Raw genomic sequence first — 24,999 nt, 5'->3', positions numbered from 1 at the left:
CAACCAATTGGGCCATCCTCCACTGCCTTCCCGGCCCACAGCAGAGAGCTGGCCTGGAAGAGGGGCAACCAGGACGGAGTCTGGCGCCCCGACTGGGACTAGAACCCAGTGTGCTGGCGCCGCTAGGTGGAGGATTAGCCTAGTGAGCTGTGGCGCTGGCCAGAATTTCCCCATATCTTTTTAATTTCATACCACTTTGCTTCTTTCCTATTCTCTTTAAAAGAAATAAAGAAGAGTTGGGTGACCACTGTAGTCAATATAATATTTAATCAGAATTCAGAATATTAACAGTTAATGAAGTAACGCAGTCTGTCTCAATGTATAATTAATATGAAACTGCTAGAATCTTAAATTGGAATGATCTCAGATCATTGTGCTATTAGGAATGATCTCAGATCATTGTGCTATTAAAGGAAAGCAGTGAAGCTTTTGGGTAATTATTCACTAAATCATTAAGCTGCTTGAAATAATAGCTGGATTTCTCAGGAATAAATGTTCTACTTTCTCCGCTGACGCCAAGTCAGGGTTTGGTGGCTTTGATGTGTGTGGAGGAAGCTGTGTCTTGGAATGGAACTGGTGTTGACTTCCTCTTTCATGTGCACTGGGCACCAACCCAGAGCCAGAAGTGCTGCTTGTGGCTGTGCATGCCTGTTGAGTCAGGAAGGAGCTCACTGCAGGGCAGAACATGGGGTGGGGTCTGCTATCTGGATAGGTCTTCATGGAACAAGAGGAAAAATGACTTCTTGGTAGTTCCAAGTTTTGTTATCCTGTAATATAATAATATTAAATGAGAGTGCTTCAAAAAGTTTATGGAAAATGAAATTAAAAGATGTTTATTTTGGAACTGTTGCTGTGGCATAGTGGGTAAAGTTGCCTTCTGCAGTGCTGGCATCCCGTGGGTGCCCAAGTCAGGAACTTCCTCCAGGTCTCCCACATGAATGGTAGGGGCCCAAACATTTGGGCAGTACTCCACTGCTTTCCAAGGACATTAGCAGGGAGCTGTATTGGAAGTGGAACATCTGGGACGTGAACCAGCACCTACATGGGATGTTGGCATTGTGGGCGCGCTGTGCCACAATGCTAGTGTGTGAAGTGTTCTCCTTGTAACACATCAGAAATAGATGACTGTTTTGACTTCTTCTCTAACTTTGTTAGAGTGATATGGTTTTTTCAGAGTATACAGGATGCAATTTTATGTACTTCACACCCCCACCCCCCACCCCTGCTTTTTAAAGACTTATTTGAAATAGCTACAGAGAGGGAAAGACAGAGAAAAGAGAGGGATTCCATTCACTAGTTCATTCCCTAAATGGCTACATCAGCCAAGGCAGGGCCAGGCTAAAGCCAGGATCCAGGAGTTTCTTTGAGTCTACCACAAGGGTAGCAAGTACTTGGGCTATCTTCTGCTGCTTTTCCCAACCCATTAACAGGGAGCTGGATAGGAAATGGAGCAGTGGGGACACAGACTGGTGCTATATGAGATGCTGGCATCACAGGTGGCAGCTTTACCTGCTATGCCACATCGCCGGCCCCAAAAATATTCTTTGAAAGGTGGGTAATTTGACTCAATATGCACTGCACATACTGTCTGGCAGTTCTGTTCTAAGCATGTATTCAAACAATAACTAGTTCATATAAGGTAACCTAAGAGCCAGAGATTGATACGGTTCTCATTTGCAGATGAGCAAACTGAGCCACAGAGAGGCCCAGCCCCTGGCTGGGAGGTGGCAGAGCCAGCCTAGGAGCCCAGCAGTCACAGCTTTCCTTTTTGACTTGAAAAGGGTGTTCATTTATAGCTATTCCAAGTGGTGTTCAGTTGTTTTTAAAATGTTCAAAGAAGCCCAAGAGAGTGACTTTGGTGGCGATACCTTGTTGAAACAAGTTATGTGTGCTGTAATAAAATAAAAAATATTATCCCATCTCATTTGGTTGTTTTAACTAGATGCAGAGGTTGAATTAAAACAGTTAACCATGTGGAAGTGATTTATATGTGCGTTTTAATTTTGTTTCTTTCTTAAGGCAACAAATCCCCTTCATTATGGCTGAAAGATCTTATGAAGAAAGAAGAGACCTCTTTTCTCATAAACACGTTTGAAGGGGGTGGTAGTAGTGGTGACCGGCCGGCGGGCATCCTTGCTCAGCCCACCCTCTTCCACCTGCAGGGGCCCTTCAGCCTGCGCACAACGCTGCAGTGGCTGGGCCTGCTGCTGGCCGCGCTCGAGTGCTACAACACGTTCATCCAGGAGAGGACTATTGAAGCGCTGGATGTCCTGGGTAGGTCAACCTCACCCCAGTTAGCATGGCTGATTCTGTGTGGATTCATTCTGGGAAGGTGGCTCGCTGTGTGTCAATCACAGCGGTCAGACTTCTGCTGTGCTGTGCTGTGAGATGAGTGCCCTGCAACCTTGTTTAACCTTGATACCACTGAGTCTCCACACACCTGTCCAGAGCTTCTGATTCCTTTTGGCCCTGTCCGTTGGCTTCTGATGATCTCTTGAAAAATAACCCCTGGAGGTGGTAACTTGCATGGGGCATGCTACAAGAGCTCATCCTGACAGAGGCTCTGTGATCTTTATTTTTTAAATTTTTACTTATTTATTTGAGAGACTGGGAGACAGAGACAAACTGAGATGGCGAGAAGAACTTTCATTTGCTGTTTCTCTCGCCAAATGTTTGAAATGGCTGGGGCTGAGCCAGGCTGAAGCCAGGAGCCACGAACTCAATCCAGGTCCTGAAAGCAGGAAGCTGGAGTCAGAAGTAGAGGCGGGACTCAAACCCAGCTACTCTAATGGGATGCAGACTTATCCTAACTTGGTGTCTTAAATGTTGGCCCTATGTTTATTCCAGTCTGGATTTCTCACATTTTCAGATTCCTTAAGTTTTTTTATTCCCATATGGTGATAGTGTTTACAGAGGCTGGGATGCAAGGTAGAGAACCTGTGAGTTCCGGGTGGCTCCATCAGTGCAGACACCTTGGTAGATGGAGAGTTGAACAGGTGGGAGGTAGTGCTCAGGAAGGAGACATGGAGATAAGTTTTAACTAAGAGCATCTGCTCTGGTGCAAAGTGGTGATGGTTTATAAAGGAGCCCTCATTCTCTCTTCACTTCTGTCAGAGATAAAATCCAAGTTATGGGAATTGGAGAGGGAAGCACCTTGTATTCTTGGCTTGAGGACAGTAGAAGCTAGCCCTGATAGGGAGTGTTTAGTGAGTATATATGTGGTAGGCATGCATGTGGTAGGCATGCACATATGTGCTGAGGCTCAGGAACAGTTGTTTGTGTTGAAGATGTATTTATTTGAAAGGCAAAGTGACAGAGATGGAGAGGTAGAGAGAGTGATCACTCCCCAGCAACCAGGTTTTCCATGTGGGTATCAGGGACCCAGGTGCCTGGGCCAGGATCTACTCTTTCTAGGCACATTAGCAGAGAGCTGGATTGGAAGCAGAGCAGCTGGTATCTAAGCAGCAGCTTAGCCACTGCACCATGACACCCATCCCCAGGACTGTCTTACACAGTCCTAAGGAAGGTTGATTCACTAGCGTAAGATGCTATGTAGAAGGACAGGTCAGAAAGTGAAAATTCTACCAATTTGTCTGTTAAGTTATGAATTGTACCTTATTTTTTTTTTTTTTTTTTTGACAGGCAGAGTGGACAGTGAGAGAGAGAGACAGAGAGAAAGGTCTTCCTTTGCCGTTGGTTCACCCTCCAATGGCCGCCGCGGCCGGCGCGCTGCGGCCGGCGCACCGCGCTGATCCGATGGCAGGAGCCAGGAACCAGGTGCTTTTCCTGGTCTCCCATGGGGTGCAGGGCCCAAGCACCTGGGCCATCCTCCACTGCACTCCCGGGCCACAGCAGAGGGCTGGCCTGGAAGAGGGGCAACCGGGACAGAATCCGGCGCCCCAACCGGGACTAGAACCCGGTGTGCCGGCGCCGCTAGGCGGAGGATTAGCCTAGTGAGCCGCGGCGCCGGCCATGAATTGTACCTTAGATTTCTTATTTTACATGATCTCTGTCTTCATTTTGAAAACATAAACAAAAAAATCTAGGGGCCAGTGTTGTGGCCACCACCTGTGACACCAGCATCCCATGGGGGCATCAGTTCCAGTCTTGGCTACTCTACTTTCTTTTTTCTTTTTTTTAAAGATTTATTTATTTATTTGAGAGAGTTACATAGAGAGAGGAGGAGCAGAGAGAGAGAAAGAGAAAAAGTCTTCCAACTGCTGGTTCACTCCTCAGTTGGCCACAATGGCCGGAGCTGTGAGAGAAGAGAGAGAGAGAGAAGTCTTTCAGAGGCTGGTTCACTCCCTAGTTGGCTGCAATGGCTGGAGTTGTGCTGATCCGAAGCCAAGAGCCAGGAGCTTCCTGGTCTTCCACATGGGTGCAGGAGCCCAATGACTTGGACCACTTTCCACTGCTTTCCCAGGTCATAGCAGAGAGCTGGATTGGAAGTGGAGCAGGTGGGACTTGAACCAGTGCCCATATGGGATGCCAGCACTGCAGGCAGTGGCTTTAAGTGCTATGCCACAGCGCTGACCCCTGCTCCACTTTTGATACAGCTCCCTGCTAATGTACCTTGGAAAGCAACAGAAGATGGTCCAAGTACTTGGGCCCTTGCACCCACATGGGAGAAATGGAAGAAGCTCCTGGCACCTGACTTTGGTCTGGCCCAGCCCTGGCCATTGTGGCCAATTCAGGAGTGAACCAGTGGATGGAATATTGATGTCTCTCTCTCTAATTCTTTTTTTATTTTTTTGACAGAGAGAGAGAGAGACAGAAAGATCTTCCTTTTTCTGTTGGTTCACCCCCCAAGTGGCTGGTACGGCCAGCGTGCTGCGCCGATCTGAAGCCAGGAGCCAGGTGCTTCCTCCTGGTCTCCCATGAGGGTGCAGGGCCCAAGCACTTGGGCCATCCTCTACTGCCTTCCCAGGCCACAGCAGAAAGCTGGACTGGAAGAGGAGCAACGGGGACAAAATCCGGCGCCCCACCTGGTACTAGAACCTGGGGTGCCAGCGCCACAGGCAGAGGATTAGCCAAGTGAGCCATGGTGCCGGCCTCTCTCTCTAATTCTTTCAAATAAATAAAATAAATCTTTCAAAAAATACAATAAAAGCCTGGAAAGTAAAACATGTAAAACCTTCCCTGATTGTATTCCCTGGTGATAAAACTAATAATCACTTACTGTTAGTCTCCTAAACTTTTTGTATACATATAAAATTATTATATGTATTTTTATCCTGATGTTTTACTTAGTGGAATCCTTATGTGTTGTTTACTATAACTTGCTTTTTATGAAGAAACTGAACACATTTACATATATTTTTTAAAGATTTATTTATTTACTTGAAAGAGTTACACAGAGAGAGAAGGAGAAAGAGAGGCAGAGAGAGAGAGAGAGAGAGAGAGAGAGGGAGAGAGGTCTTCCATCCATTGGTTCACTCTCTAGTTTGCTGCGATGGCTGAAACTGTGCTGATCCGAAGCCAGGAGCCAGGAGCTTCTTCTGGGTCCCCCACGAGGGTGCAGGGGCCCAAGGACTTGGGCCATCTTCTACTGCTTTTCCAGGCCACAGCGGAGTGCGGGATCAGAAATGGAGAAGCCAGGATTCGAACCAGCGCCCACATAGGATGTTGGCACCGCAGGCGGCAGCTCTACCCACTACACCATAGCGCTGGCCCCAATATTTACATATTTCTATGCCAGTAAAGCTTGAACTTGTTTAAATGATTACATATTACCAAATTATGTAGATGTATTATAATTGAGTAGTCTTCAAGCTGTTTTATTCCCTTGAGGGAGGGGAACATTAAAATAATGTGTCTTTCACTTGTTGTCAAAATTTTCTTCATACCTTTAGATAATTTCTAATGTGTTCTAAATGTTGATATTCTGTGATGTATTTATTTTTATTTTTTCAAATTTGAGAGGCAGAAAGATACATAGAGAAACAGAAGGAGAGAGATCTTCCATTTGCTGTTCACTCCTCATGTGCCTGCAATAGCCAGAGCTGGGCCAGGCTGAATCCAGCATCCTGAACTCAATCCTGCTTTCCCATGTGGGTAGCAGGGACCTAAGTATGTGGGCCATGACCTGCTTGTCTCACAGGGTACACATAAGCAGGCAGCTGAATCAGAAGCAGATTAGTCAGGGTTGAACCAAGCCCTCTCTCATGGATATGAGTTTTTATTGCTGTGCTACCCCCCCCATTTTTTCCAATATATTTATTTTCATTTTTAAAATTTGAAATACAGAGAGGGGAAGAGAATAATATTTTAATAAGACTATTGATATTAATTTTTTAAAAGTTTATTCAGGAGGTGGGCTTTGTGGTACAGTGAGTTAAGCTGGGTTACAATGACAACAGTGTCCCATGTTGGAGCGCTGGTTCAAGTCTTAGCTCCTCTGCTTCCAATCCAGCTTCCTGTTAATGCCCTGTGAAGTAGCAGATGATGACTCAAGTATTTGAGTCCCTGTTGGGTGGAGTTCCTGGCTCCTGGCTTCAGCCTAACCAAGTCCTGGCTGTTGCAGGCATTTGGGAAGTGAACCAGTGGGTGGAAGATATCTCTCTATGTCACTCTGTTTTCCAAATGAATAAATGAATAAATTTTTAAATGTATTCAGTGGACCATAAATACTGAAGCCAATTTATTCCATTGCTATCTGCTTTAAAATGCAAAAATTTTGTTGCAAGACTTGCAAAGTAATTTGGAAGGTTACGGAGTAATATTGAAATGTTATTTCAGTTCAGTACCCTACCTCCCACATTGTTTTATCCTAAAGTTTTTTTTTTTAAAGATTTATTTGTTTATTTTGAAAGTCAAAGTTTCACACAGAGAGAAAGGGAGCGAGATCTTCCATTTGCTGGTTCATTCCTCAGATGGCTGTAATGGCCAGGTCTGGGCCAGATTGAAGCCAGGAGCTTCATCTTGGTTTCCCATGTGGGTGACAGGGGCCCAAACACTTGGGCCATCTTCTGTTGCTTTTCACAGGCTGTTAGCAGGGAACTGGATTGTAAGTAGAGCACCTGGGACATGAACTGGCACCCATATGGGATGCTGGTGTGCTGGCTCCAGTATTGTATTTTTATCCCTAAAACTCTATTCACATCTTCCAAACAGAAGGGTCTGCATTTAAAAAAATTTTTTTTCTATGTTATCATTCAGTTATTAGTGTGAACTACATTTATTAAAATCACAGCACCATAAATATAAAAATTTTGATACTTAAGTACAAGAAGTAAAATTATATGGTTAAAATACTGTTTGTGTGGCCAGCACCGCGGCTCAATAGGCTAATCCTCCGCCTGTGGCTCTGGCACACCGGGTTCTAGTCCTGGTTGGGGCGCCGGATTCTGTCCTGGTTTCTCCTCTTCCAGTCCAGCTCTCTGCTGTGGCCTGGGAGTGCAGTGGAGGATGGCCCAAGTCCTTGGGCCCCGCATCCCATGGGAGACCAGGAGAAGCACCTGGCTCCTGGCTTTGGATCAGCGCGGTACACCGGCCGCAGCAGCCATTGAGGGGTGAACCAATGGAAAAGGAAAACTCTGTCTCTCTCTCACTGTCCACTCTGCCTGTCCAAAAAAAAAAAAAAAAAAAAAAATACTGTTTGTGTACATTTTAGTACAAAAAAAGGACTTGTTTACAAAAATAAGTGCCATATTTGATAGTTCTAAACTGCACATTCTCCACATTCCCTATATATTTTGTTGGAATGTGTCCTTTGTTGTCTTTCACTTAAATATTTTGATGTTTGCAAACCCAATTCTTAATATATGATCTCTCAGTCCTTTGATTACATAGTGCATTGTCATCATTCTTACTTTTTTAAAAGCAGTTAATCAATTGACCATTTTATTAATTTTCTTTATACTTTGTTCAAAACAAAAAATTGTAAACCCTCAGAAGATTTCTGACTCAGGCATTTCCCTTATTCAGTCTTCCAACATGCACACTGTATTTCAGATTGCTGCTTTGGGGCTCTGAAGGCCCTTTCCACCCTTGGATGAGCCAGGGGTTCAGGAGGGTGAGCAGGGAGTCAGTTAGGTGGGAGAAAGTTGTGAGATGTGGGAGAGGACCACTAGCCCAATGGCATCTTCAGATGGAGGGATTTCTGTGATAAAGCCCAGCTGGGAATTGATCTGAAGACTGATTCCCTAAGATGACCAGTGAGCATCCATGCATGTTTGAAGATGACTGTCAAAATCTGTATATTGCCCCTTTGAAGGACTCTTAGGATGGCCTTATTTTTTTCATTATTAATAAAAGTAGTAAAGAAAACATTCTTACAAACACATTTTTTTAAGATTTATTTATTTATTTGAAAGAGTTTTTTAAAGATTTATTTATTTGTCTGAAACAGAGTTAACAGAAAGAGATGGGGAGGGGCTGGTGCTGTGGTGTAGTGGATGAAGTTACCACTTGTAGTACAGGCATTCCATGTCCTGGCTGCTCCACTTCTAATCCAGCTTCCTGCTAATGCACCTGGGAAAGCAGCAGAAGATGGTCCAAGTGCTTGGGCCTCTGTACCCACATGGGAGACCCAGATGAAACTCTTGACTCCTAACTTGGGATTGGCCCAGTGCTGGTGGTTGTGGCCATCTGGGGAGTGAACTAGTGGATGGAAGATCTCTCTCTGTCTCTCCATCTCTGTCTCTCTCCCTCTTTCTCTCTCATTAACTCTGCCTTCCAAATAATAAATAAATCTTAAAAAAAAATCAGAGAGGGAGAAAAAGATCTTCCATCTATTAGTTCACTCCCCAAAAAGTTGTGACAGCCATAGCCAAAGCCAGGAGCCCAGATCTCCATCCAGGTTTCCTGTGTGGGTGCCAGGGGCCCAAGCACTTGGGTCATCTTCCACTGCTTTCCCAGGACCATTTGCAGAGTGCTAGATTAGAAGTGGAGCCACCAGGACTCGAACTGGATGCTGATGTCACAGGAAGAGTCTTAACCTGCTGTACCATAAACATATAATTTCAATTCTATTATTTCATTAGATTTAAATTTCAGTGCTAGATCAAAGATATGTTACATTTTAAACATTTGGTAGAAACTGGCATTCATATTTTTTAAAGCTGTTGGTTTGACTTGCCTTTAAAGTGCCTGTTAGTTTATTTTCTCACAAGTGGTATTTGTAAGTCATGATCTGACCTTTCATAGATACATTCTGATTGTGAGTCTAAAGCTGAGCTTTTGGCTGTATTACTTTTGAAATTTTGAAGTGAGGGGCCAGCACTGTGGCGCAGTGGATTAAAGCCCCAGCCTGCAGCACCAGCATCCTACACGGGCACTGGTTCGAGGTCCGGCTGCTCCTTTTCCGATCCAGCTCTGCCATGGCCTAGGAAAGCAGTAGAAGATGGCCAAGTCATTGGGCCCCTGCACCCACGTGGAAGACCAGGAGGAGGCTCCTGGCTCCTGGATTCAGATCAGCTCGACTCTGGCCATTATAGTCATTTGGGGAGTGAACCAGTGAAATGAAAGTCCTCTCTCTCTCTCTGGCTCTACCTCTCTCTATAACGCTGTCTTTCAGATAAATAATAAAATAATTCTTTAAAAAAAAAAAGAGGAAGCTTCAATTATTAAAAAAAGAAAAGATTTTGAAGTGAGAAGCAATAATTTACTGTATTCAGCTTTCGTTGGTCTGGAAAGCATATCACACCTATACTTTAAAAAGGAATTCTACATTAATCTTAGTGGAGTCAGGAGGAAGCTTATCCAGATGTTCTTCAACTTAGGCTGGGTTATATCTGATGGACTTGTCATGAGTTAAAAATATCCTGGGGGGTGCTGGCGCCATGGCTCACTTGGTTAATCCTCCGCCTGCAGCGCCAGCATCCTGTATGGGCGCCGGGTTCTAGTCCTGGTTTCTTCTCTCTGCTGTGGCCCGGGAAGGCAGTGGAGGATGGCCCAAGTGTTTGGGCCCTGCACCGCATGGGTGACCAGGAGGAAGCACCTGGCTCCTGGCTTCTGATCGGCGTAGTTCCGACCGTAGCAGCCATTTGGGGGGTGAACCAATAGAAGGAAGACCTTTCTCTCTGTTTCTTTCTCACTGTCTAACTCTATCTGTCAAATAAAAAAAAATTAATATCCTGGGGGCAGCGGCACTGTGGTATAGCGGGTAAAGCCACCACCTGCAGTGCCAGCATCCCTGGGCACCGATTCGAGTCCCAGCTGCTCCATTTCTGATCCATCTTTCTGCTATGGCCTGGGAAACAGTGGAAGATGGCCCAAGTCCTTGGGCCCCTGTACTTGTGTGGGAGACCCAGAAGAGACTCCTGACTCCTGGCTTCAGATCAGCACAGCTCTGGCCCTTGTGGCCATCTGGAGAGTGAACCAGCGGATGGAAGACCTCTCTGTCTCTGTCCCCCTGCCTATCTGTAATTCTGGCTTTCAAATAAATAAATCTTAAAAAAACAAGAAAATATCCTAATTTGAAAATGTACTGACTCCCCCTGACCCTACCACACTTCCCAGCTTGGCAGCATAGTGGGTTGCTCCCTGTTATGATTGCTGGGTGACTTGGAGCCATGCTCACTGCCACTGCCCAGCCTCTTAGGAAGGATCAGACACAAAGTCCTAGCCTGGGAGAGATCCAGATTTTTTTTTTTTTTTTTTTTTTTTTGACAGGCAGAGTGGACAGTGAGAGAGACAGACAGAGAGAAAGGTCTTCCTTTTGCTGTTGGTTCACCCTCCAATGGCCGCCGCGGCCAGCGCGCTGCGGCCGGCGCACTGCGCTGATCCGAAGGCAGGAGCTAGGTGCTTCTCCTGGTCTCCCATGGGTGCAGGGCCCAAGCACTTGGGCCATCCTCCACTGCCCTCCCGGGCCACAGCAGAGAGCTGGCCTGGAAGAGGGGCAACCAGGACAGAATCCGGCACCCTGACCAGGACTAGAACCCGGTGTGCCAGCTCCGCTAGGCGGAGGATTAGCCTGTTGAGCCACGGCGCTGGCCGAGATCCAGATTTAGCATTCCAAGCACATTTTTTTTTAATGGCCTCACAGTGTCTGTCTGTCTCTCTCTCTCTAAAAGATTTATTAATTTTCTTTGAAAGGCAGAGTTAGAGGCAAAGTGAGAGAGAGAGATCTTCATCCATTGGTTCACTTCACAGATTGCCACAATGGCCGGAGCTGGGCCGGTCCAAAGCCAAGAGCCAAGAGCTTCTTCCGGGTCTCCCATTTGTGTGCAGGGGCCCAAGGTCCTGGGCCATCTTCTATTGCTTTCCCAGGCCATAGCAGAGAGCTGGATCCAAAGTACAGCAGCCAGGACTCAAACTGGTGCCCATATGGGATGCCGGCACTGCAGGTGGTGGCCTCACCCCTCACAGTTAGGGGCCTCAGAATGCCGGCCCCTCCAAGCACAATTTCTTCTAAATGCTTAGCAGACTCGCACCTTTGTAAAGTTGAATGTTGGATGTGGAACTCTCATAAACTGGGGAATATCTCTGCTAATATTTTAATCTAATTATTTCTAGGTACTGAAGCTCAATCTTCACTTTTGAAGTCGCTGGCTTTCTTTTTAGAGAGCCTTGCTATGCATGATATCACAGCAGCAGAAAAGTGCTTTGGCACTGGGACAGCAAGTGACAGACCCAGCCCGCAAGAGCAGGAAAGGTACAACTACAGCAAATGCACAGTCGTGGTCCGGACTATGGAGTTTACCACAACTCTGCTCAGCACCTATCCAGAAGGGTGGAAGGTATGAGTGCTCTTGCTGTGCTATCAATGTGAGGGCAGTATTTGGTAGAGGACAAATATTTTAAAAGTTCCTGTTAGGAAAGTTCCTATTAAGATGTGATTTGGGCTTTTTTTTAAAACTTTTATTTAATAAATACAAATTTCCAATGTACAGCTTTTGGATTACAGTGGCTTTTTCCCCCCATAACTTCCCTCTCACCCGCAGCCCTCCCATTTCCTGCTCCCTCTCGATTTGGGCTTTTCTACGTATTTCCATAACCAGAATAGGTATTCTTTTTTTGTTTTTTTAATTAAATTTTTTTAACAGGCAGAGTTAGACAGTGAGAGAGAGACAGAGAGAAACGTCTTCCTTCCGTTGGTTCACTCCTGTAATGACTGCTACGGCCGGCGCGCTGCGCTGATCCGAAGCCAGGAGCCAGGTGCTTATCCTGGTCTCCCATGCGGGTGCAGGGCCCAAGGACTTGGGCCATCCTCCACTGCCTACCCGGGCCACAGCAGAGAGCTGGACTAGAAGAGGAGCAACCGGGACTAGAACCCGGGGTGCTGGTGCTGCAGGTGGAGGATTAGCCTAGTGAGCTGCGGCGCCGTCCAAGGTATTCTTATTTATTTTAATTGACAAATAAAAATTATTTGTTTTTGATGTATAACATGATGGTTTCACATATGTATACATCGTGGAATGGCTGGAGCAGGATAATTAACAGATCTATTACCTCATATACCTGACCTTTTTGAATGGTGAGAACATTTAACGTCTACCCTCTTAGAAATTTTTAAGTGTATTAATTACTTATAATTTGTTTTTGAAAATAATAAAACTTTGATGTATAATCTGTTTTACCAGTAATAAAACTGCATATCCTTTGGATTTTCCTTGTGTGACTAAAAATACAAAATAGTTTTTTCCAAATGTTTTATTGGATGCTACATTTCATACTGTGACACTCATTAATATATTTGTGAATATATCTGTGATAGTTCTTTTTTGGACAGGCAGAGTTAGACAGTGAGAGAGAGAGAGAAAAACGTCTTTCTTCTGTTGGTTCACCCCCCAAGTGGCCGCCACGGCCAGTGTGCTGCGGCCAGTGTGCTGTGCCGATCCGAAGCCAGGAGCCAGGTGCTTCCTCCTGGTCTCCCATGTGAGTGCAGGGCCCAAGCACTTGGGCCATCCTCCACTGCCTTCCTGGGCCACAGCAGAGAGCTGGGCTGGAAGAGGAGCTACCGGGACAGAATCCAGCACCCCAACTGGGACTAGAACCCAGGTGCCAGCGCCGCAGGTGGAGGATTAGCCTAGTGAGCCATGGCGCCAGCCTATCTGTGGTACTTTTTCAACAAATTCCATGCAGCCCTTTCAGTGTATGCATGATGGTACTTCAGAAATTTCACAAAAATGTGTATAGATTTCATATTTTATTTTTACATTGAAATAAGCTTATTAAATTCCATTTTCCTGTGACCTTTTTGAAGTACCCTCGTACTAAGTGCCTGCTGTATACGAGGCCCTGCTCTAGTCTGTGCTGTATACGAGGCATGCTGTAAACCAGGGGCTGGGGAGCTGTGGTCCGGGAAATCCCCATTTGCCACCTACTCTTGTAAATAATAGTTCACTGGAACCACACCTGCCCATCTGTGTACCTGGTTCCCATGGCTACTTTCACACTATGATGGGCTAGGAGACTCAGTGGAGATTGTGCGGCCTCCACAGGACTTGACAGCGAAAGCTTCCCAACCTCTGTGTGGTCAGAGAAAACTCCTCACCTCAATGGCCTTACACTTTGGAAACCATAACCGACAGAATCACAGATGTGTTTTCATGCCCACAACAAGCTTTGTCTCTACAGCTCCTGGAGAAGGACTTGTGCAACGCAGCTCTGATGCAGCTCCTGGTGCAAACGCTCTGTGAGCCCGTGAGTGTAGGGTTCCACGTCGGCGACGTCCAGGTTATGGACCATCTTCCCAGTGTGTGTGTGAACCTGATGAAAGCACTGAAGCAGTCCCCATACAGAGACGTCCTGGAGACCCACCTGAAGGAAAAAATGACAGCACAGAGGTGGGCATGCGGTTGCGCTCCGCGGCACGTTGTGGAACTTAATTCCAGGGCTCAGCGCCTTGCAGTGCTCCTGGTAGCTGTGTGCATGGCTGTTGAAGCTCCCATTTCCTCCAGGAAAGGAGCTCATCAGTGCAGTGCTCAGGACACAGGCGCTCACCCGCTGTTTGGAAATTGCATATTTAGCAAATGCCTTCCCTGCACCTAGACTAAAAAGAAAAGAAGCCTCGGATGTGGTGGCCTTAACCTACTGCATCACAACGCTGGTGCCACACACACATCATTCCAATTCTGTTATCTTATTAGGTTGCACCATGTTTGGTCTCCACATTGGGTAAGTGTGTGCCATACTTTCTAGGATCACGGTAGTGAGTTTGAATGCTGGGTACTTAGCAAATTTGTGAGAACACATGGGTTTTTTTTTTTCAGTGTGTCCTGATAATGTGACAGGATCTTAACTTCCTGAATTTCCCTTTTGCTTTCCCTGCATGCCAGCCTTGAGGAGCTTTGTTCAGCTGACTTGTGCAGTCTGGATGCTCACTTGCAGAGGAGCAGGCTGGCTTCTGTCGTGTCTGCCTACAAACAGCTTCACAGAGCTGGGTTCTTGGACGTCGTTCTGCCATCTCAGGTAATCGCTGCCACTTTGTTTTTACATTTCTTTTGACTATTAAGGTAACTAGCCTATGTATCTTCTTTGTTATATATCCTTTGTGTACAGAGAGTGCTGAGGTGGAAATTGTAGAAACCTTTGCTCTAGACACATAGCTATTATCTGGGATGTAAATATGAGAGTAAATGTAAGAGGCACATGAAATAAAAAGACACATTTGGATGTTTCAAGAGCAGCCTCTGAAAAATCTGAAAGCCTAACTGTTTACTGTGCCTTTCTGGTGTGGCTATGTAAAAGAAAAATTGAAACGGGTGGCTTAGAAGGCAGTGTTGAATTAAAGTTGTCCTGAAAGCTGGAAGGAAATTGTCAGTGTTAGCTCAGAATGATATTTTAATTACTGAGAGGTGTGGAATTGTGTTTTTCTGTAAAATACTTTTTGCCAGTATTTCAGCGTTGATTTTATTTTAGGCTACAGACCTGCAGCATTCTATTGGCACAAGACTTCTTTCCCTGGTGTACAATAGCATCACATCTGGAGGTGACAGGCAGGGTCTACCTTCACTAGACCCCAGCTGTAAGCGACTGGCCATTGGATTTCTGGAGTTGGCCTTTTCTTTTGGAGGACAGGTAAGAGAAACATCTACAGGCTCTACTACCCTGATGATGAAAATGTATGAGCACAGCTCACATCGTGTCTCTAGAAATAGCGGCATGTAGTTGGGTGAAGTCTTAGCTGGACAAGTACTGGCATTGGTTCACACAAGCTTTCTTTATAAAACAATGTGTTAATGTGTTAACACTTTTTTACTTTTTTTTTTTTTTTAAAGATCTATTTTATTTATTTGAAAGAGTTGTAGAGAGAGGTAGAGACAGAGAAATCTTCCATCCAATGGTTCACTCCCCAAATGGCTGAAATGGCTGGAGCTGAACCAATCCAAAGCCAAGAGCCAGGAGCTTCTTCTGGGTTTACCACACTGGTGAAGGGTCTCAAGCACTTCCACCATCCTCCACTGTGTTCCCAAGCCATAGCAGAGAGCTGGATTGGAAGTGGAGCAGCAAGACTCAAACTGGCACCCATATGGGATGTTGGCACTGCAAGCTGGGGCATTAACCCACTGAGACATGGCACTGGCCCTGGCATTTTTTTCTTTTTTAATGAACAAAATAGAACCACATTCATCTTTAACTGAGGTTTTGTCTTCCCTCCTTTGTTTACAAACAGCTTCAGGCAGAGAACATTTTGTGATTGTAAAGCTGACCTGTGTTGGCACATGGTCCATCTCTTGGCCTTGGTGCTTCTTGAAATGGGTGGCTTGGCAGGCCTTTGGAGGGTAGTTCCAGAAGCACCACCAAGAAAAGTCTCTGTGGTTCTTTGAGCCTTTCAGGGCTGAGATCTGCAGATTGTGCCTTCACGCCAGTCCCCCATTATCTTCTGTAGCCAAACACTTGGCCCCTTACCATTTAGTGCAGACAATAGCATATTTGAGTTCTCTGAAAACACTTGCTTTTACTAGATTCTGTCCTCAAAGCAAAAGCAACAAGAAGTTCTGTGAATTCAGAAGAAATGCCAGCCAGGGCAGTTGCTCTCCCAAAACGAAACCTAGGAAATGGAGGCTAGCAAGCATGTGCACTGTGAAACTCAGCCTCTGCTTCCCCCACCAGGCTCATTTGGGTCTTGTGTGATTTTCTGTGTCATATAAGGATGAGCCTGTTCCCCCTGCCATGCTGCTTCTCTTTCTTTTCACAGTGTGAGCGCCTTGTGAGTCTTCTTCTGGACACGGCAGTGCTGTCCATGCCATCGCTGGGCAGCTCCTCGAGAAGCAGCAGTAGCTGCTTCTCCCGTGGAGAGTATTTCTATAGTGTGTTCTCAGAAACCATCAACACTGAATTGCTGAAAAGTCTCGATCTTGCTGTGCTGGAGCTCATGAAGTCATCAGTGGACAATCCCAAAATGGTAATGAAATATTTTATTTATTTTTTAAAGATTTATTTATTTGAAAGAGTTACACAAAGAGGAGAGACAGAGAGATAAAGAGACAGAGGTCTTCCATCTGCTGGTTCACTCCCCAGGTGGCCACAACAGCCGGAGCTGTGCCGATCCGGAGCCAGGAGCTTCTTCCAGGTCTCCCACATGGAGCAGGGGCCCAAGGACTTGGGCTTTCTTCCACTACTTTCCCAGGCCATAGCAGAGAGCTGGATCAGAAGTAGAGCAGCTCTGTGGCAATCCAGCGCCCATATGGGATGCCGGAGCTTCAGGCCAGGGCGTTAACCTGCTGCGCCACAGCGCTGGCCCCATGAAATATTTTAAATATAATGTTTATAAGTCATTGCCATATCCCTGAAATATTTGATTAACACAAAACAAGATTTCTTCTGGGAAGATTAAAAACTTTTCTAATGTTTCAAAAGAAAAAAAAGCAAAATAGTTTTTATCAGTAAGTGAATGTTACTGGGTTTACCGGGTATTGGAGCATTATTTTTTCTTCTTTTTTTTTTTTAAAGATTTATTTATTTATTTGAAAGTCAGAGTTACACAGAGAGAGGAGAGGCATAGAGAGAGAGAGAGAGGTCTTCATCTGCTGGTTCACTCCCCAATTGTCCGCAATGGCCGGGCTGTGCCTATCTGAAGGCAGGAGCCAGGAGCTTCTTCCAGGTCTCTCACACAGGTGCAGGGGCCTAAGGACTTGGGCCATCTTCTACTGCTTTCCGAGGCCATAGCAGAGAGCTGGATTGGAAGTGAGCAGCCGGGTCTCGAACCAGCGCCCATATGGGATGCAGGCACTTCAGGCCAGGGCTTTACCTGCTGCGCCACAGCACTGGCTCCTGGAGCATTATTTTTTCTATTCCGTCATGCCTCCCAAATCTTTATGCCTATCATAAGGGATAACATTTAGAGTATGGGCTTTTGCCAAGTTGCTGTGTTGAAACTTGCACACCATCCTGAGACCCAGGGCTGTCTTTGGCTTTTCACCAGCCATGCGCTGCTCTGCCACATCTGGTGAGCTTTTCTGTGCTCAGCTCTCACAGCCTCCTGCTGTGTCGTCATTTCCTGTGTGCCTCCTGCTGTTTTCCCCTTTGCCCCTCATGTTGACTCCTTGGAGGCCAATGTTTAACTGTATTTAATAATACCTAGTTTTCTTTGGTTTATTGAACTTCTGGGATTTTGAAATGTTCTGTGGATAGTCAGAAACAGCTACCTGTTGGTGTGGCCATTTAAAGAGAGAGAATGTAACTACCTACTAAGTTGAACTTTTACTCTGGGGTACTTGTCTGTTGTAGACTATTTTATGAAATGGAACACTAGGAATTCGTTGTTTTTTCCCTTTTTTGGGAAATAATTATTTATTTGAATGACCAAATGACAGAGAGACAGGGAGATTTTCCATCTGTTGGTTCCCTCTGCAGATGCCCTCAATAACCAGAGCTGGATCATGTCAGAGCCAGGAGTCAGGATCTCTATCCAGGTCTCCCATGTGGATAATAGGGGCCTAAGCACGTGGGCCATCTTCTGCTTTTTTCCTGGATTTGTTAACAGGGACCTGGATTGAAAGCGGAGCAGTTGGGACATGAACTGGCACTCCTATATGAATGTCCATGTTGCAAGCAGTGGCTTATCTGGCTGGGGCACAATGGCATTCCCTGGATTTATATTTTTGAAAGTTAGAAATAAAATTGTAGTAGACGTACAACACTCAGGAAATTTAGCATTTTGAGCTTTTAAACCATTCAGACTTCTGGTGAAAATGATGAACAAAAATCTATATATATCATCTATTCCTTCCCCAAATCCCTCTAAAATGACAAAATGGGGTTCAAAAAACGACAAAATAATCTTAAAATATTTGGAAAAAAACCCACAAAACTTCAAGAGTAACACAAGCCATAAAGCACAAGGACAAACGTGACAGATTTCTGAGTCCAAGAGGGCTGTGCTGGGGCCTGGCAGCACTGTGCAGAGCGGAGTATGCAAGACAGGCTGGGGCAGGAAGGACTATGAGAAGTCAGTCTCCCTACCAGGGCCCTCTGTCTCTGAGGCCTGGTGCTACTGCTGCGGGGAGAAACCTGGTGGCAGGGTTCTCTGTGGGTAAAGATCTGAGCTTGGCTGGGTGTATGGAGACCCTCACAGGAGCAGGGCACAGCCTCATAGCCCTTTCTCCTGTTTGGTGTCTGGAGTGCCATCAGTTAGGTGTTCACCCTTGACACAGTGTCAGGATATTCTGATCAGCCTTAGAGCAAATAAAGACTCGGTCATCACTGCAGCCTGATGACTCACAGAGACCTTCAGGTGTGCGAACCCTGCCCAGTGCACAGCACCTCAGTCAGTTCTTAAATGTGAAAGCAGGCCTGCGCACAGAGGTTCCAGAAACCCCATTCTGCAGGGAAAAGGCAACTCTGCAGAGAACATTCAGTGAGGAGGAAGTAGAAGAGGAAGAAGCTTCAAAGAGATGAGATATTATGTCCGTGAAACAAGAATTGTGACTGAGGAAAATCATCAGAGAACAAAAAAGAACTCCTGGGATGAAGCATGGGCATCAGAAATTAAAAATGAAATACAGTATAGGAGCTCTCCCAGACTAGAGACACAGAACCCAGCGTAGGAGAGAGGTGACGAGGAGCCCCCCAGGCTGCGCAGCAGGACTTTTGCAGAGGGCAGGACCAGGACAGCCCTTCCTGATGCCACAGCACAGGAGGCCACAGAAACCATGGCCCAGGGTTCTGCAGTGTCCTGCATGGTACGTGGAAAAGGCGCCTCTCAGAGTGCAGTTCCTGAGAATTCAGAACCCTAGGGTGTCACCAAAGGAAAGATCCCGAGACATTTATACAGAAGAAAAATAATAACATGTAAAAAGGATCACAAGTGAAATGGTGTGTGGCTTCTCAGCTGCGTTGTGGATGCTATAAGTTTGTGAGCCTGATTTCTTCCACAGTTCATGAAGAAATCTGCAGTCTGGAGTTGTGGGGGTGTAGAAATGCAGACGTCTCAGACATGTGGGATCCCACAGGGATGTCTCCTTTGTGCTTCTCATCAGGGAGCTGCTGGGTAGGCAGCATAAGGCAGTGAGCCAAGACAGAGGAAGGTGCTAGGTGCAGCAAATCGGCCCCCTGCAGAGCAAGGGATGGAGCAGCCAGGCCTGGGCATCAGCGTGGGAGAATGAGAGCTGTGTTTCCACAAAGGTGGAACAAAACTTCCTAGTGGGCTTAAAGATGGCTTGAAGTGATGTAATTAATTTGGGAGACTTTGATGACAAATTAAGATATGTACTTTGGGGGCCGGTGCTGTGGCACAGCAGGTTAAAGCCCTGGCCTGAAGTGCCAGCATCCCATATGGGCTCCGGTTCTAGTCCCAGCTGCTCCTTTTCCGATCCAGCTCTCTGCTATGGCATGGGAAAGCAGTGGAAGATGGTCCAAGTCCTTGGGCCCCTGCACTCACGTGGGAGACCAGGAGGAGGCTCCTGGCTCCTGACTTTGGATCGGCACAGCTCCAGCCATTGTGGCCATCTAGGGAGTGAACCAGCAGATGAAAGACATCTCTCCCTGTCTTTATCTCTCTCTGTAACTCTTTCAATTAAACAAATCTTAAAAAAACAAAACAAAAAAAAACAACCACAGATATGCACTTTGAAGACAGCAGGGGTTGGCGCTGTGTCACTGTGTTGGACTGAGTAAAGCCGCCACCTGTGGTGCTGGCACCCCATATGGGCACTAGTTTGAGTTCGAGCTGCTCCGTTTCCAATCCAGCTCTCTGCTGTGGCCTAGGAGAGCAGTATAAAATGACCCACGTCCTTGGGCCCCTGCACTCACATGGGAGACCCGGAGGAGGCTCCTGGCTCCTGGCTTCAGATCAGCTCAGCTCTGGTCACTTCAGTCATTTGGGGAGTGCACTGGTGGATGGAAGACCTCTCTCTCTCTCTCTGGCTCTACATCTCTCTGTAACTCTTTCAAATAAATAAAATAAATGTTATATAAAAAAAAAAGAAAAGAAAAGAGCAAAGATGAGCATACCAAGTTTAACTTCAGAGAGGACAACATTAGCAAGAAGGGAGAGCATTGGTATCAGACTGCCTGGTGCTCCTGTGAGAAATGTGTGCATTGTCAGGATAGCAGGGATGCTGAATGTTGACATAACCAGAGTTCAGATGTCACTCTTTTGGAAGGGTGAGGGGGGCAGCCCATGTGTGTACTTACACATGTGTACACACAGATGATGGTGGTGTGTGCACAGAAGAGAGCTCATCTCCTTCAGGCGGAGTTAATTCGTGGGTGCCACAGACTGAAAACACTGGGAATGGCAGGATGAGCACAAGGACTGAAGTGTTTCCACCCCTGCTCTCTCTGGGAGAATTTATATTTTGTTAAAGCAGTGTTCTCACATTCGAGGAGCTTGTTGGTCAATGCCTGTTTTAGAAATAGTGTCGTTACCAAGAATAGTCTTGGAGAAGAGTAAGTTTGGCTTTAACCTGTTGTTCTCATTGCTGACAACTTGTCCTTCCATCGCCGCACATTATTTCAGGTGAGTGCAGTTCTGAATGGCATGTTAGATCAGAGCTTCCGAGATCGGACAAGTCAGAAGCAGCAAGGACAGAAGCTTGCCACCATGATTTTGCAAAATTGGAGGAAGTGCAACTCATGGTGGGCCAGAGAATCCCCACCCGAGAGCAAAATGGCAGTGCTGGCTTTGCTGGCAAAGATTTTACAGGTATTTTGGGAGTCTTTAAATAGGCAGTCATGCTTGTGGTTTTGTGTAGCTTGTATCTTTAACAATGTAATGGAAGCTGTTTCAAAAGCTCATTGGTTTGACAAAAAATATTTTGGAAGGCTAACTGCAGATTGCATTACAGTTTTTACTTTTCTCATTATTTTATATCATTTCTTTTACTTATTTCCTATACTTTTATCATTTTTTAGTGTACATTTACATGCATTGTCTTAACACATAGTATTAAATTATTTTAGACTGAGATTGGTGAAATATTATTAAAGCCCAAGAGCAAATTTGCAGTCTGTTACTGAGATTTAAATGTTTGAAAAATGTGTTAAAGGAATTACAGGCATAACAGCAACCTGTCATGTTCATTCTCCGACCTTTAGATTGATTCACCTGTGTCTTTTAATACAAGCCATAGTGCATTCCCCGAAGTCTTTACAACATACACCACTCTACTTGCTGATTCACAGTTGGGTCTACATTTAAAGGTAAGTGATTTAAAATTATTTTTTCAGATCAAATTCTATTTTGTATCTCCATTTTTGTATACCTGTGATTTTTTTGTTTTAATTTTAAAAATCTCAGAAATGTACAAAAATAGACTAGCACAGTAAGCCGCCATGCAGTTAACCACCTTGTCTTGATAACCATCCATGTGTAGGCATGTTTGTTGCAACTGTACAGTTACTGCATGCCCCATCTTTGACCTTGAAGGAAACCCCAGGTTTCCACATGTCTGATCTGCACATGCTTGGGTAGGTCCCCACATAGAGGAGAGCGTTTCTTTCAAATGTAGCCATGAGATTGTCTTTCTTGGGAGCACTGACATTTGTCTGTTTTCTATTGCTATAACAAAATACTTGAGACTGGAATAAAGAGAATAGAAGTTAATTTGTCTCACATTTCTGTAAGCTAGGAAGTCCAACAACAAGACACTGGCATCTGCTCAACGTCTGGTGAGGGCCTGCTTGGTGCTTTATTACATGGCTGAGAGCATCCCATGGTGAGACAGAGCAGGCTGCTTGATCAGGTCTCTCTCCTTACAAAGCTGCTAATGCCATCAAGGGGACTCCACCTTCCTGACCTCATTGAAACCCAAGTACCTTCCAAAGGCTCCCCCTCCAAATTTCACTAATGTGTAAAGTTAGAGATTAAGTTTCCAAAATGTAAACTTCAGGGAAAACGTTCAAACTTACCACTTCTCATATGACTTAAGTTGGCTGTTAGAATTGCTGCATTAACTTTATTAATCCGTTTTTCTACTTAAAGTAATAAAAAATTTCTTGGTGATCTTTAGGGTAAAGAATTTAATGTGGTTATTTTAAGCTTGCTAATTTTAAAGTCCCAGAATAGAAGTCTTTATATTTTTAAGCTTCATGAACATGTGGCCTTAATGAAATGCGGATACAGAGGATAATTCTTTGGAATTTCCTGTTCTGTGTGATTAGTCAGGTTTCCCATGTGTCTGGATGAGAGCGCTTAGGAATTCACTAGCGTCCTGGGGCGAGCTGGCACAGCAACTAGACCTGTTAAACTTAGTGTGAAGTGGAGTGGTGTTGCAGCAGGAGTTGTGATTTACCCTGCAGGTTCTTCAAGATGCTCTTCCCACACAAAGCATGTCCTCCTACAGGGATCATATTGTAGACTCGACATAGAGCATCCTATTTATTTACATGTGTGTCCCAAGGCAGCTCTGTGACCTCTGGAATCAAAGCTGAGGTGCAGAACTGCATTCAGGTTGGCTTTTATTTATTTGTTTTTTAAGATTTATTTATTTTTTACTTGAGAAAGTTAGAGAGAGAAGGAGAGGCAGAGAGAGAGAGAGAGGTCTTCCATCCACTGGTTTACTCCCCAATTGGCCGCAATGGCCGGGGCTGTGCTGATCTGAAGCCAGGAGCCAGGAGCTTCTTTCGGGTCTCCCACGTGAGTACAGGGATCCAAGGGCTTGGGCCATCTTCCATTGCTTTCCCAGGCCATAGCAGAGAGCTGGATAGGAAGAGGAGCAGCCAGGACTTGAACTAGTGCTCATATGGGATGCTGGCACTGCAGATGGTGGCTTTACTGGCTATGCCACAGCGCTGGCCCCTAGGTTGGCTTTTATTGCAGTGTGCAGGTTGTTCTGCACTTGCTCATTGAATCCAGAGTGCTGTTTTGCAGTCATTTTTTTTAAAAGATTTATTTATTATTTGAAAGGCAGAGTTATAGAGAGGCAGAAGCAGAATTAGAGAGAGAGGTCTTCTATCTGCCGGTTCACTCCACAGGTGGCCACAACGGCCAGAGCTGTGCCAATCAGGATCCAGGAACTTATTCCAGGTTTACCATGTGGGTGCCCAAGGACTTGGGGCATCTTCTACTGCTTTCCCAGGCCATAGCAGAAAGCTGATGAGAAGTAGAGCAGCTGGGACTCGAACCGGTGTCCATATGGGTTGCTGGCACTGCTGGTGGTGGCTTTACCTGCCACACCACAGCGCTGGCCCCTGCAAAGTCTTTAGAAAGCAGGAAATTCATTTATTCTGTAGGATCCAAAAGCTACCATCAGTGTACCCTCATGACTGCATTGTTCCTCAGGGCCAAGCCATCCTTCTCCTTCCATTCTTCACTGGCCTCCCTGGAGGCAGCCTGCAGGACCTGAAGTGTGTTCTGGAGAAGCTCATAGTCTCTCATTTCCCCATGAAGTCTGATGAATTCCCCCCCGGAACTCTGCGGTACAATAATTATGTGGACTGTATGAAAAAGGTTCGTTTTGCATAGGGTGAAATTTGTTACACTTGTTGATGAGAAAGCGTAAGTGAAATATCCAGAATCAGAGAAGTCCTGTAACTTTTAATAATTCAGCTTAATTCTTGTGAAAAGCTAGCTGTCTGCAGTGAAGATTGTATATTTCCATCCCTTGGAATTCACTTTGCCCATTTTAAAATTGTTAAATATGTTATTCATAACAGTAGAATATGTAACATATGTAAGTCATGAACAATAATACCAAAAGACGCTAAGAAATTACCAATATGTTCTAGATTCTAAAATTTAGCAGAATAGTGATTGTTTGAGAAGCATTTAGTGATTATCGCTGATACCACTTAATATGCCTCTGAAAGTCCCTATAGTACTGGGGACTCTCAAAATGCCCACAACAGTTCCTAGCTGGAGCATAACCGAGAGCTGGAAACTCAATCCAGGTCTCCATGCAGGAACCCAATTACTTGAGCCATCAACTGCTGCTTCCCAGGATCTATATTAGTGAAAGCTGTAGTCAGGAGTGGAGATAGGTTATCAAACCCATGTACTGCAATGAGGGGTGCAGGCATCTTACCTGCTAGGTCAGACCCCACCCCACAATTCAACCTTACCAGCAACAGTAGCACAGAAGGGCATCACGTTTGGTGCCCAGGCTAAGGTAGTACCTGTCTCCTCTTCCTGTTGAATGATGTGTTTTCTTTCTGTGATTAATAAGTGATCAACATGGTGACACCATTATGTTGGAATCATTTTAGGATCTTGTTCCCCAACAACCTGCCACCTAATGACTGGCATCTACAAAAATTCTAAGCTGACCTTAGTAGTTTCTCTTAGTGACAATGCTTTCATATAAATGTGAATAAATAATGACAACATTTGGAGAAAGATGCCAATCAACAGGAAAAAAAGGAGCTCAGCAGGAAGAACTCACCAAAGAACAATCGCAGAACAGCTTCAGAGATGAAGAATGTATGTGAAGGCTCTTCAGGATTAAATATGTAAAAGAAGGGTTGAGATAGAACTTACTTATTCTGGGAAGGTGAAATTGAGAGTGTCTCTTATAAAGTAAAAAGATAGTCATAGTGATGGGTAAGAACATCAGAGGAGCAGCCTAGGACATCTGTGGGCCTGGCAAAGAACCCCAGCCAGGGCCAAGGCTGCCTTGCTTGGTGGAGGATTAGGACCTCAGTGAAGGCACATTGCCGTGTGGACTTTCAGAA

The 24,999-nt window shown here is 45.4% G+C and overlaps 1 protein-coding gene across 10 annotated transcripts in view; it reads left to right on the top strand.

Annotated features, from left to right (window-relative positions):
• Positions 1–24,999, top strand: part of PRKDC (protein kinase, DNA-activated, catalytic subunit) — a 177,743-nt gene that overhangs the window by 51,473 nt on the left and 101,271 nt on the right. For 9 of the 10 annotated variants that reach the window (XR_011389983.2, XR_016235620.1, XR_016235617.1 and 6 more), the window contains 9 exons: positions 2,020–2,274; positions 11,458–11,681; positions 13,522–13,730; positions 14,223–14,355; positions 14,806–14,964; positions 16,085–16,291; positions 20,849–21,034; positions 21,427–21,531; positions 23,612–23,779. Coding sequence is in view for 5 of the 10 variants with exons in the window: in XM_070076561.2 (XP_069932662.2) it covers positions 2,020–2,274; positions 11,458–11,681; positions 13,522–13,730; positions 14,223–14,355; positions 14,806–14,964; positions 16,085–16,291; positions 20,849–21,034; positions 21,427–21,531; positions 23,612–23,779 (1,646 nt within the window). In the remaining 5 variants the exon portion in view is untranslated. The remainder of the gene's footprint in view (positions 1–2,019; positions 2,275–11,457; positions 11,682–13,521; positions 13,731–14,222; positions 14,356–14,805; positions 14,965–16,084; positions 16,292–20,848; positions 21,035–21,426; positions 21,532–23,611; positions 23,780–24,999) is intronic. The other variant, XM_070076562.2, reaches the window with a different exon arrangement.

This window comes from Oryctolagus cuniculus, chromosome 6 (assembly GCF_051225735.1).
Source record: "Oryctolagus cuniculus isolate XC-2025 breed Fujian yellow rabbit chromosome 6, ASM5122573v1, whole genome shotgun sequence".
NCBI lineage: Eukaryota > Metazoa > Chordata > Mammalia > Lagomorpha > Leporidae > Oryctolagus > Oryctolagus cuniculus.
Note: the sequence above shows the minus strand (reverse complement) of the source record. Positions and strands in the feature narration are given on the sequence as shown.